Here is a 13,743-nt window from a genome sequence, read left to right as displayed (position 1 = left end):
ATCGCATATCGAGTGCAAAAGTTGCGGATCTCAGCGGAGGTGAACTGCAAACCGTTGTCCGAGATGATGGACTCCGGCAAGTCATGCTGGCTGAAAATGTTGGATAACACACGCAGCGTACTAGATGTTACTGGAGAGAATAACGGGATGATTTATGGCCCCTTGGAAAAAGCGTCGATCAAAACCGAACAGGAGGTGCCGCGTATCGGTCCTGCGTAATCAATTTGGACCATAGACCAAGCCTTCTCAGGTCAAGGGCAGGGAACCGGTGGTTGACGGGCGGGTTCTTGGAAGTTTGTTGGGACGAGATGGCCCAAGTGCTTAGGGCGCGAATTTACTGGCCGGAAGGTCTGTGGTTTGAACCCGATCTCTGCCTCTCGACTTCCACCGTCTAGGCTTGGGCAGCCTGGCAGTATCCCAGCCCTCGTGCAACCTTCTGGTGACATAGCAGCTATGCATCGAAAGGGTGCCACAGCTGAATGATTGTTTTGTTGGCATCGTTGGCAGTGTTTTACAAAATCAGTGATGCACTGGTCCATGTGCGGCCAGTAGGCATAGCTGCGAGCTTTTGACTTCATGCTGTTTGTTCTCTGGTGCCCTGAACGGAACTGACGGAAGGTTCGATAGCGTAAAGATTAAGGAATCAGTGTGCAATATTCAAACACCAATCATTTTTTTACGACCGATAGTGCATCTTGGCGATGAAGGAGCTGTCGAAGGTTCGGAGACCATCGATAATTCACGAGCTGCATCACCTTCTGAAGCGTTCGATCAGCCATGTTAGCTTTTTGAACTTCTGACACTGTCACGGGTAATGCACGAACAGACTGGACCAACTGGGGGCCGGCGGCGTCCTCGAAAGTAACCTGCGCAATAACCATGTCTTTGTGAGTTGGCTGATTGCTGATCAGGCGAGGTAATGTATCGGCCTGACCGAAGTCTGTGGTGCGACGATATTGAATATCAAAGTTGTAGCCCAGCACAATAAGCACCCACATTTGGAAGCGGTTGGCAGAGTGTCCGAGAACACCTTTTTTGAACCGAAAATGGACAGTAGGTGTTTATGATCGGTAAGTCCGGTAAAACGTCGACCGTACAACAACTTGTGAAAACGCCGGACGGCGAACGCTGAGTGAACTGAGCATCACCTTTAGCTTGCAGATTGCTTCCTCGGATTCCTCTGACCAACATTAGAGGACATCCCTCCCAAAATAAGAAAAACTCGTTTGGCTGTGCCATGCCACACGAAGGAGGCATGAGGGCTGGGATACCGCCAGGTTGCACAAGCCTAGACAGGAGAAGTCGAGAGGCAGAGGTTGGTTTCGAACTACGGACCATCCGATCAGTATATTCGCGCTCTAACCATTTGGTCCATCTCGCCCCATGATCTCTCTCACCATTTCTTGAGTACCTTTGATACTCTGAGCTACCAACTTTTCCGCTGTAATGGGAACAATGGAACAACAATTCTGAAGTAATTCGAATGGTTTTCGGAAGAAATAGCTCACCCACGATAGATGATTTGATCACACTCCATAGGTGGCGCTGGCTTGGCCGTCTGCGTCCATTAGTGTTGCTAATCCACTGTCTACCAACAATGTTTCGGAGACGCCAATGGTGAAGTTCTGGAAGTCTTTAAAGTCAGGAATGGGGTTTCTGTGCATAGCCGAGTTCCAAACTGAACTCTCGCGAGAGGACGTGGTGTCGCATCGATTCCATGGACCCCGTGGGATGGTCAGCACCCCTCTGGCCTCCCTTAGTTGAAAGACCAGGCTGCTTGAATTGTCCGGGTAAACGGGTCCCACTCATTCTTGAAGTAGAACCGTGTACTTCGTGTATGTCAACTTGTGAGTCTTATTTATTTCATCTGTGTAATAATATTGACATTTTGTGGAAATGTACTCAGTGTTTGCGGGCGACTTTCCTGGGGATGTGAAGGACCTAGCTGAAGTCAAATCATTACAGTGGGCATCGCCGAAGCCCTTCAAGGAGGTGTAGGATATCGTGACAGTATTTCCCCTACAGGACCACTACGCGTCCATCATTTGCCATACAGACCGTTGATCACTTTCTTTGGGCGTGTGATGCTCTCTGGGAAGCCAGGTTTCATACTTCTAGACTTCATCATCTCCTTTTTGTTTTGTGCAAATTAAGTCATTCGCATTTTCCCAAGAACATTTGCTGATCCCCTTTTCAGTTTGGAACCATGATCTTTACAACATGAACGGACAGTCCCACACTCGCTGGTGGCGTGGTGTACACGACCCAGTTCATCCCCTTTCCCGTGCTGCTCATTCTTGCGTTGCTTATGGTCGGTATATTTATGTTCTGAATGGCTATGCTTCAAGCGGAGATGAGGTAGGTTCTCACGACAATGCACTCCAATCGTTCTCTTGTTGTTTGTTGTGGTTATTCTGGTTATCGATTTTTCTCTAACTTCCTGGTCCACAACATGTAGTACACCGTGACGATTTATCATTTGACCAAAGCACGTGACATGTAAAGTCGTTCCCTTGAAGAAGGATGGCGCCGTTTAGGTCCTCCGTCATCCTATGCTATAAACTATGCATGTGTCGCTTAGTGGATTTGAATGGAGCCATTTCTTTCGCTGATGTTGCTAAAAACACTGTGCCAATCAGGTGATAGTTTTTCACTGAATATAAACGTTCACCGATAGATCACCGAGTTGAACTCGGATGGAAGTTAGTTTCCGCATTTACCAACCACAACCAACCTCGTTGAACACTTCCGACCTCAGATCTCGTTGTGCAGACACCCATGTGTGGTCTGACCAAAATCAGATTGTTTGACTGAGCTGGGAGACCGGAAATGACCCAGTTCAGCGAGCAGAACAACACCCGTCCGTACAACGTCAGTAACCAACATTCTCCCCTATAGCATGAAAAAATCGTTCAGCTGTTGCACCCTTCCGGTGCCTGTTGGCTATGCCACCCGAAGGTTGCATGAGGGCTGGGATACTGCCAGGTTGCCCAATCCTAAACAGGGAAAGTCGAGAGGCAGAGGTCGGGTTCGAACCACGGACCTACCGGTCAGTAAATTCGCGCTCTAACCACTTGGGCCACCTCTATGGCATGGGGCCGGAGTGGCTTGCATTTGCCGCCCACCCTTTATTCTTGTCCAATTTATTATTCCGCTTTTTTGTCAACTAAGGGAAACGGTGGTGCTAAGTCATTTTGTTCCCATATTGGCGGACGTACCGTCCAGTAGGGTGTTAGCTGCCGTTTGTCTCTTCTTTGCTGATCCGAATCAAACACTATCAGGGGTCTGCCACGGGAGGACATTCACGTAGGTCATTGTTTAGACAGACAGGTTAGATTGAGTAGGCGCTTTTGAGAAACAACTTTCGGGAAACAACGACAGTGTGAGTGTGGTTAAGCTACCCTAATGTACTTTTCAAAGAGTACGTCTTCGCCACGACGACACACGCAGGGTCCGTTTTTACTATCAAATTAGAGTAGGCTTTTTAAAAGCGTACGTCGACTTGACTTGTATGAGTGGACGAGGTGGCTCAAATAGTCGGGGCGCGAATTTACTGACCGGAAGGTCCTTGGTTCGAACCCGACCTCTACCTCCCGACTTCCCCTATCTAGGCGTGGGCAACCTGGCAGTATCCAAGCCCTCGTGCTTCCTTCGTGTGGCATGGCAGCTAGGCGCCGGAAGGGTGTTATAGCTGAACGATTTCTTTATCTTTTTACTTGTAAGAGTTCTATTTCTTTCCTCATCATTTATTGCTCGGATTCCTTTTTCGTCGTATTTTAAATTTTTAACTAATTTTCTGCAATAATTTGTTGACCGAAAGCTGGTGACATTCATTCGTTTCAACTGATCACATAGTTTTACGTCTCGATGGCTTCATTATGAATATAGTATTCAATAGAAGTCAAGACAGCTAACTGTATCATTATCATCATCATCATCATCATCGACAGCATGACATCAGTGTTCAACACCAATGTTTCACTTCCGTACAACTATGATTTATTTGAAAGCCTTATTGTAAAGAAAAGAATAAAGGTGCACGGGGGAGGGACTTAGTGCTAGCTACCCCATTCCAGTTTTTTCCCGCTGTAGTCTTGCGGGACCCTCTCTCTGCCACTGATAATAATTAATTGGCCGAAAGAGTTATACGAAAACCTGTTGGTTCACCTGACGAAGTTTGTATCATAAGGATTAGACGGGTTCCACGAATCAAAATCAAACTCTCAGCAGTTCTCTTGACTTTAAGGTCATTGCGTAAACTTTTGTGTTTTCCGTCAAGCTGCTGCTCGTGACCTTGAAAATGACCTTCCAGGAATAAAAGCGCATTCTCTATTTTATTCATTTTCACTGTGAACAGGGTCCCATAGTTACCTAATACCCATAAATTAAGTCGACTAGTTTTTGCTTAGCTTTGTTGTCCGGACGTTCGAAATTTCGTTGTATACTGTGGCCGGTTTGATTCACCTACAGTAAGAGGAATTTGAATGCAGCACACTGGTATTGCGGACGACTGTTCTGATAACAACGGCAATGTTGTCGACGCTGACGAGAAGTAAAATGATGTTGGCAGTGTTGGTATTTTGACGAGGTCAATCACTTTGTTAGTCAGCTGTGACAAACAACCAATTCAACAGGTAATTTGGACGAGGCGGACTTTTCCCCAACACTTGAGCAATGCAGTCAGTTTTCGACTACCCGTGGGTGCTGTTGTCCGGAAGAGGTCAATCTTAAGCGGCCTAGCTGTCATGCCAACGGAAGAAGGCACGATGGCTGCGATACTGCTAGGTTGCTCAAGCCTAAACAAAGGCAGTCGAGATGCTGAGGTCGGGTTCAAACCATGAACCTACCGATCGGTGACCTGCTGCCTTCACCACTGAGCTGTCTTGAGCTATCTTTAGTGAAAATCTAAACCAGGGTAGAACCAAACTCGTTCACTCGCAAGCATGGGGTTTTCAAGCAGCGGTTATGTCACTTAGGCAGAAGAACGAATGCACCGGAATTTACTCTGTCGCATACACATGATCCATGTAGACCCTTCAGCCGAATAGGAATACTCTATTCAAGCGCTGGTACAGAAAATGGAACACTGTAGTGCAGTTAAACCGAGACGTAATAACTCGGTTGTGGAGGTAACTCGAGATGGTTCAGTGGTTCGAACCCAACTCCGACTGCTCCTGTCCAGGCTTAGACAGCGCTTGTGCCTCCTTCAGTTGGTATGGCAGCTAGACACCGAAAGGGCGTTGCAACCGAACGATTATTATGGCTGAGTGGTCAGTGCGTGAATTTACTGACCGAACCCGATCTCTGCCGCTCGACTTCCCCTTGTGCTTCCTTCTGGTGACATGGCAGTTAGGTACCGAAGGGGTGCTACAGCTGAGCTATAACATACAATCGTTTGAACCGAACACTCGATTGAGTAGTATTGGGAACCGCTGGTCTATCTTATCTTTTACAGTATAAAGATGAGATCAGTCTCATCCTTACTGGAAAACATGTAGTTTTGTTCGGTGTTTGTTCGCTCTTCACGCACACTGGAATCGAGGAGACCAAGGAACATGCCTATGAATAGGGTTTTCCGGCCACTCATCGCAACTGTGTGTACAAAAACGAACAGTTTCTCTCCAGTGGCAGTATCTGCGACCAGGTTGACGGCGTAGCAATTGGAAAACTTGTTGGCTCGTGTTTGTTTATTTATCTATGGGGTGTGTAGAAACCGCTGAATTTTGTAAGCCGATTCAAACAGCAGTGCTGTACAACCTGAATGTTAGTGAACGGGCAGATAGACCGCTTTCAATGCACGATCCACCATTACGCTAAGATTGAGTCAGAATAGAACGTTGGACTGAAGGAACGTTTCGGTTTCGCGATGAGCGTCGGACCAGATGGCGCCCTTTGGGTGCCATCTTTGGGTCCATATTCAGAGCTACCTCATGCAAGGTCATATGGTCCAGCTGTAGCACCCTTTCGGTGCCTGACCGCCATGCCATCGGAAGGAAGCACGAGGGCTGGGATACTGCCAGATTGCCCAAGCCTAGCGATAGGGAAAGTTGAGAAGCAGAGGTCGGGTTCGAACCACAAACCTTCGGGCCAGTAAATTTGCGTTCTAACTACTGATAAGCTCAGTGTTTCACAAGCTGGTACTCAGATTTGTGAACGGGTAATGCTTCGCATGTTGTGTACAAGAGCGCACCAAATTTCTTCTGAATGATCCCTTAATGACGACATTAGGTGTCTACGTTCTATGTTTATGGAAAACAGATGTCGTCTGAAACGTTCCCAGTGTCACACGAAGCAGATGGCTAAGCATACCGGTTATGCAGTTTCGATGATAACTCTGATCAAAACCAAGTGTGTTCTATCAGAATATAAACGGGATAGGCCCGATCCAATATGCTTTCGATCGCAAATAACTGAGGCGAACTGAACGAAGGCTCTATGCTAGAATGTCTAAACACATTGTTACAGTCCTGACATTACTTGAGGCCGAAGTTCTATGCAGCCCATAGCTCAGAACTTTAATATTGCGTTCCCCTCTGTTTCATGCTCTCGTATTTGCCCAATCGATTCGGTTTTCTGCTCCGAACCCCATTGCCTGTGTGATCTGGTTCATCTTAACTTTCTAATGGGAGAGTTATGTAAGCGATTAATTGACTGAATTCACGGTCTTTCGCCGAGGCATTGCTTCTCCCTGTTGCGTTAAAATAGTGCGGTTCAGTTGATCTACACAACCGAACTTCTTGGATCTAAGTGGATCCCTTTCTCTTCTACACTCGTCCCATCCTTTCCGTGGAAACTAGCGTTTTACTCCTCAGTTTGATGTTTGTTTGCCTGATCGGAGCGACCAGTGCATCCTGTGGGTAGCGTTGCAATTATTCCGCTCCTCTTCAAGCTAATACCTCTCTCCTTCTATTGTCTCCCGGTCTGACTTGTTCCCTCGTCTCCGTTCTCCTGAACTGCAGATGTGCCTATTCGATCGGGTCGGTCTCGCACGCTTTGATCCGCTCACCAGGACGGTTCATTTCCTGCCCATTCACTGGGACTGGTCATCGATGAGTGAACACGGTTGTAGCCTTCAGCTTCTATGCGCTTCCGGTGCAGCAGTCGCACTCCAACCAGCCCGACCGGATACACCAGCATGCATTTACACATTCGCCGGTTTCTCTCTTTCCGAGAGCTTCCACATGAACACACTTGTGCGCTTTGAACTTCCACATTCCCATTCGCCAAACCCCATCGAGGACAATGCCCTTGTCCAGCTACAACCCACCTGTTGTCGGGGAAAGTTGATCAGTGGGCATGGACTACTCGGCTGTCTGTTGTCAATGGCGCCTCGATCGAGGGTAATGGAAACTCTAGTCTACACAGCTCTGAGTGCATTGCGTCGCCGGCTAACTTCGCGAGATCGTCGTTGGTGTTTGCGACCGACTGTTCCTCCCGAGGCACCACAACCCGCTCCAAGAGATAAACTATGCATGGAGTATTGGCGAGGACGTCTCTATGCGTTTGGCGGATATGGACCTAATTTCGCTCCCCCACCGTTTTGGCCTGCACACGTTGTTCACTGGCCGTTTTTATACGACGCGAGTAATCCGAACGAGTGGTATATGTGCGAGCAAGATCGTGGTTGGAACAACCAACTGCTGGTTTACGATGTATCCCTAAACGGTTGGAAGTTAATCACCTTGGATCAAGCGACTGGTAAAGCACCATCGGCCAGGGCGGCTCACCAGTCTGCACTTTACGAGGATCGTGGTTGGTTATTCATTTTTGGTGGTCGAGGACCTCCGGTCGATCAGTCCTCTCCAGTCAGGCGATCCAGTGTTGGGCTTAGTTCACGAGAAAGCTATGAAGCAGGACGGCTCAACGATCTTTACTGTTTGGACTTGCAGCTAATGAATTGGACTCGTGTCGTCACTCCCCTCGATGTGCCGGACATCGGTGGTCATTTGTGGCCCTGCGGAAGGTCTTGGATGGGGATGTCTCTGAGGCAGGCATCTGACGTGACTGGAACGGCTTGGCCTTGTGTTCTTCAGGACAGTTCGTCTGTGGACCGACCAGCGCGGCAAACGACAATTCAGCTTTTCGTTACGGGTGGCTTCTCCAATTCCGATGAACCATTGGCGGATGCCTACCTAATCGAAGTCTCTCAATGCACTCTTCACAAAGATCTCGAGGCTCGTGTCATTTCATGCACGACCGAAGCGGTGGGGGAGTCTGGCGATTTCATGCGAACTTTTATTCCCTTGACTACGCCAGAGCTGATTGATGGCTTTCGATGTCCAACTGAACCACAGGTCACTGAACGAGCTGTGACGAAGCTACAGCAGGCCATGAATTCGCCCCCTTCATCCTCGGATACCGACGAAGATGTGGATCGCGCACAAATCCACGCAGATATCAATCATCTTGCCGCGCATTACACGCAGCTCACTTTCTCCCCGAATATCCCCTCGCCCGATGATGGCGAAGATGTCCATCTGATGGATCCCACGAAACCGTTTTACCACATTGCCCGAATCCACTCAGGTTTTGTTTTATTCCTACTAAGCCAGTTTTCCATGTACACCGTGGTTGCTGCACCCACCCTCGACCCGGATCCCCCGAACCGCGACTATTTGAATTCCACTGATCTTTCTCAACTGGTCGCTGATCTGGATCGTCTCTGTTCTCAGTTATTGATGACCATGCGCCCCACTGCTCATATTCTTTCCGTTTTAGCCCGACTTTTTATCCGCTTCATGTTACCCTGGGAAATGCTCGCCATGATTTTGCAGGAATCGGACGCTTGGCTTTCCGATTCCGCAAGAACGCTGTTGCTTGACCAATTGTCTTCAGAACTAGCCGGTTCTACCAATCCTAATTTGGAGCTAATTCTTTCCGCACAACACGTACTGGATAAAATTGCCATTTTGCTCCCCATCGACGCGATTCGTTTCCCACCCCCATTTCATGAGCACATTGTCAATGCGAACAACCGTTTGTCTTACCATGTACAACACACAATCATCTCTGTTCTTCTATGGTCTGGCAAAGGTCCATTGAGTGCAACCACCGAACTGATGCACGCGTTTCCAATCAGACCACCATCGACCAGATGTTATGTTGTTCAGGCCAGTCCATCACCCCGTTTCTGGCATACAGTCACTTACAGCGCGTTAGATCACTGCTTTTACGTGATTGGTGGAGCGACTGCTGCATCACGTGAACACCCTGTAGAATGTTACAGACTATTTGAACCCATGTCGCTCACGGGTTTGTGTTGTAATTATTTATCTGGCTGGATTTTCGAACACTCATTGAATCAGTTCTCAGCGACGCTCAAACAAATGACTCGCACTCGACGGAAGTTTGACCTCGTTGATCGACCTTGTACAGAACATTATCAACTTCTCAAGGAGGCGAAATGCGGTTGCTCCTTCTGCACCAGACTACATCACGTGATGAATGCATCCGCTGAACGAGAGCTTTCTAGGTGGCTCATGTGATCCGATGTCTCTTGCTCAGATCTTATCATTTTGCGTTTACCTTCCTTATTTTACTGTTGCGCCTTCCAAAAATCCCCTAATCCAGATAGAAGCTGCATTTATGACCAAATTGTTGTCGAGTTTTTTGTCTACATTGGTAGGTTTGTCTCAATCGACCGCGGGAACAAAAATGTCCGGAGACTGACTGCACCCTTCCCGTTTACGGCATTTCTTGGTCCTGGACGGCTTCCCCAACATCTTCAGCTTGGAACATTCCTTGATGCAGTTTGTGAAAACCGCTCACACTATCTCGAGTGTTCCGCAACGCTTCCGCTATCTTCGTTTAGTCGCCGTACTTTACTCTCATTGGAATTAACATGTGAAAAAAACCTCGACCGGATGCGTATCAGAACAACTCCGGACGTCTCGATGACAGTGTGAACAGCGTCTTCAAGGGGAGTGTTGTGTCACACAGGTGCGCATATCCACAGTGTTAGAGCCTTGTATTCGGTTTATACGGACTCCCAGCCGGGCAGGGCCGCTTCTAGTGTCTGGTCATTGGTTTGTTCGCCGAGCTGGGGAATTCGATTCCAAAACGTTTTGCCACCAATCCAGTTGACGTCATCAAGCCATGAGTCAGTGGTTGTGCCAAAGACAACAGTCACTATCATGGGTCAATAATTCGTGACTTAAATAGGGACAGCGATAAGATCACGATGCAATCATGTTTGGTGGGAACATTAAGAACGCACACGGTTCACGGAATCGCAGCGTTTCGAATATTCGGTCGGTTTACGGACAAGTAACTCGATTAGTATCAAGTTTTTATGGATTGTTCGGTTAAATTAAACCCCTTTGGTAATTCTGTGGCCGCGTTTTTATACCCAGTCTGACAGTCGTTGACTCAGAACCATAGCTCGTGTGGGTTGGTGTCGCCGAATCCGTAAAGAGGCAGTTAGAAAGCGTGTTTTCGATTATGCAACGGGTACTTCCATTGAGGAATGTGTCCAGCACCAGAAGCTGCGTTGGTTGGGACATGTGCTGCGTATGCCGAACCATCGCTTGTCGAAGAGAGTGCTATTTTCCATGCCCAACTCAGAGTGGCGTAAACAGAGAGGTGGCCAATCGTTGACCTGGCGGAGGAGTATGAAGGAGATCACGAAACGCTTGGGTGCTGTCGGTGCTACTCGCCTTCCAGGATGGGGACCGCGTGATCCTCACTGTGCCTGGTTAAAGACACTACAATATGTGGCTGCCAACGGATGTCAGTGGCGTTCTTGTTGTCATTTTCTATCCGGATTGCCTGAGTGAATGTCTGGAGGCGTAGGCACCTCGGAATGATTGTGTTAAGCTAGCACTAAGTCCCTTCCCCGTCCACCTTTATTCTTTTCTTTACAATAAGGCTTTCAAATAAATCATGGGATGATGATGATGATGATGATGATGATGATGATGATGATGATGATGATGAGACAAGAAGACACGAGAGAGAATGATTTCGTGCATGGATTTATTTTTTTGTACAGGCATCTCTTGTCCGTAGTATAATCAATTCATCTCCGTTACCACCAAAGCAAAAAAATCATTTGCAATGAACTTGTGGTGTACGGGCTGGACACTATCAGGGGTGCCCAAACCTAAACAGGAGGACGATTAGGGTCCTCAACCAAAGCCTCTGGCTCAAAAGCCTGATCACAAAGCATCAGTGTTTAGCGACAAATTCAAGCGCGTTACCAATTTAATAGAACAGGCCGCCGCACATGTTCCAACCCCCCAACTTGAAGGACCAGGAGACTGTTCGTCAGACCTCTATCCATTGACCAACCTGGTATGGAAGACTCTGCGAGTGCCGCGCGGACACCCCCGAGTATAGCTCAATGTATCGCTGAGGTGCGCAAACCGTCACACCACGGTAAGGTCCAGTCTCTTCGTAAAGGATGGAACAGAAATCCAGTAGTCCTCATCATTCAGCTGTACGATCCTTTCGGGTGCCACCTAGAAGAAAACATGGGTTTTGAAGTAATGCTAGGATGCTCAAGCCCCTTCCGTTCTATAAGTCCGCATTCTAACCACTAGATTTTCTCGAGCTCGAAAACTAGTATGTGTTTCTGTATGTTTCTCCTTGAGGAAAGATGGCAAAGTGGTTAATCTTGTTACACGAAAATGAAGTACGGATCGACTGTCGTTACCTCACAAAGCTACTGGGCAATCTACCTGGGGTTTCCTCTGTGTCTGCTGATAGCTCTTGCAGATGGGAAACTCACTGGTGCTGAGCGGATGGATGGGTGGATCAACGAAACTGAGAAACTTCGGGAAGTCAGTGTGTAATTTAGAAAGCGACCTCGAATAGTCGCCCACTTGAAAACGCAAAAAGTAGTCTTATCTTTGGCCCCTTAACCGAACAACCTACTCAGTCGAGTGCAAACTCTACAAAGATTTCTCTCATTCCAAATGCACGGACTTCGTCCATTTACTGCCTAGCAGATCAATGTCTTTCGTCAACGAACTTCAGAAGTAGGCACCATTGGGATTACGATCAGAGCATATCGTGTCGACCAGCGTCCGGGGTGCAAACTGCCATCCTGGCGTCTTCGGCACTGTGCTCGTACATTGTACACTCTTACGAACGAGCAGAAACTCCTGGTTGCCAGTCGAACTCAATGCCACTCAATTCACCTACCTTCTCCGCAAACAAGTTACCGAACTGATGTGTATAGTGTCCATCAGGGGCCTCACTTAACGCCGGAAGACGGTCTTGAGTAACTGCCTCGCCCGGTTTGCGNCGGAAGACGGCCTTGAGTAACTGCCTCGCCCGGTTTGCGATACGAATTCAATCCGAGTGCTGCATTTGCGGTGGTTCCTACACTAAACAAGTGGCCGACACTGCATCCGGCAGTTTACTGGAACCCTTTGACGAGTTTAGCTAGTCCATTACCTTTGAAGACATCACTGTAAGTGACATTTCTCGTATGTCCGATCATTCTGGCTTGGATTGACAAGCTAAACCCTTCGGACTGACCACACAATAGTATTTATTACAAAACAGGCGACCGAAGAGAATCCAAAAGCTGACTGAATCGCTTTGGAAGAAGTCACTCAGCTGTAACACCCTTCCGGTACCCAGCTGCCATGCTACCCGAAGCAAGCATGAGGGCTGGGATACTGCCAGACCAAGCCTAAGCCTGGCAGGGCAAGTCGAGCGACAGAGGTCGGGTTCGAACCACGAACCTTCCGGTCAGTAGATTCGCGCCCTAACCACTTGAGCCATCTCACCCCCTTTGGAAGAAGCACTTGACGGTCTCAGTCTGTGTACTTAGTTCACACCGTACTACCCTCAATCAAATGGACAAGCCGAGAGATTTATGGATACCTTGATACAAGCTCTGTTGAAACCTTGAGGGAGGGGATCAATGGACGATGTCATTGATGCTTTCTTAACCAGACCAAAATACACCAAATGGGAAGACTTCAGCTAAGATTATAGTTTCGAAAAAGTGATGACATTGGTTGATGTACTGCGGCCCAGGAAAACCAGAGAGCCGGGCGATGAACACCAATCAGCTACATTCAACAGCAACTGAGCCTATTTTTCGCCGTGGAGACTGTTCTTGTCAGAGACTACTCAACAAATTATTCGCGAGCGATATCGGGGCGAAGAGGAAACATGGTCTATAGAGTGGATGTTGATCGAGTAATGTGGTTTACCGTGCTTGTTCGTTATTTTTAGTAAATTTAGAAAATTCAAGACGATGCTGGGGAACGTTCACTCTCAAATACTTTGTGCAAATGAAATTTTCGATTTCGTGCCTAATAGCTTGTAACCACTTACTTCGCGTTAGCTAGTGGACAACTTTGCACTGAAGGGTGGTGTTCCTTTTATTTGGTGTCCTTATCAGGACACAAATGAAGGCCGCGGGATCAAGACGTTTTGTCCGGACTTTCGTGGAAGATTTCGACGAGGTGGCTGTGCTGAATAACGACAGGGTAAAGATCCTCCTCATCACGAAGGCGGCCAGAAGAGGCAGATTGAAGATGGACTGGGCCGCTACCATCACCCTTGCAGTGGAGTACCACTCATCGACCGACCGCTAGGAGACTATAAGGCGGTTCAAGGCCATGATGGGGCCGGGATGCGACCAGGCTCTTGACAAGTCTGTGACTGGATCGTGGCTTGCGTGAACGAGGAGTATCGCGCTAGGAATTGCGAGGACTTCCGTACCGACATTCCATTAGATGTAGGGACGGGACTTTGGTGCCGGAGCACTTGCACAGTAGTATG

General features: G+C 48.0%; 2 protein-coding genes across 2 annotated transcripts in view; one reads left to right on the top strand and one right to left on the bottom strand.

Annotated features, from left to right (window-relative positions):
• Positions 1–2,235: 2,235 nt before the first annotated feature.
• Positions 2,236–9,591, top strand: T265_14360 (hypothetical protein; the record flags this gene model as incomplete). The annotated part of the gene is made up of 2 exons (XM_009173300.1): positions 2,236–2,358; positions 6,960–9,591. Coding segments are annotated over 2 exons (2,649 nt in total), but the record flags the coding sequence as incomplete, so codon positions are not given.
• A 2,202-nt stretch (positions 9,592–11,793) lies between these two features.
• The window catches only part of T265_14359 (hypothetical protein), a gene marked incomplete at both ends in the record, with an annotated part of 77,837 nt that continues 75,887 nt past the window's right edge, over positions 11,794–13,743 (bottom strand). Inside the window, one exon of the mRNA XM_009173299.1 lies at positions 11,794–11,821. Coding sequence (XP_009171563.1) covers positions 11,794–11,821 — 28 coding nt within the window. The remainder of the gene's footprint in view (positions 11,822–13,743) is intronic.

The sequence above is a fragment of the Opisthorchis viverrini genome (genome assembly GCF_000715545.1).
Source record: "Opisthorchis viverrini unplaced genomic scaffold opera_v5_182, whole genome shotgun sequence".
Classification (NCBI taxonomy): domain Eukaryota; kingdom Metazoa; phylum Platyhelminthes; class Trematoda; order Opisthorchiida; family Opisthorchiidae; genus Opisthorchis; species Opisthorchis viverrini.
Note: the sequence above shows the minus strand (reverse complement) of the source record. Positions and strands in the feature narration are given on the sequence as shown.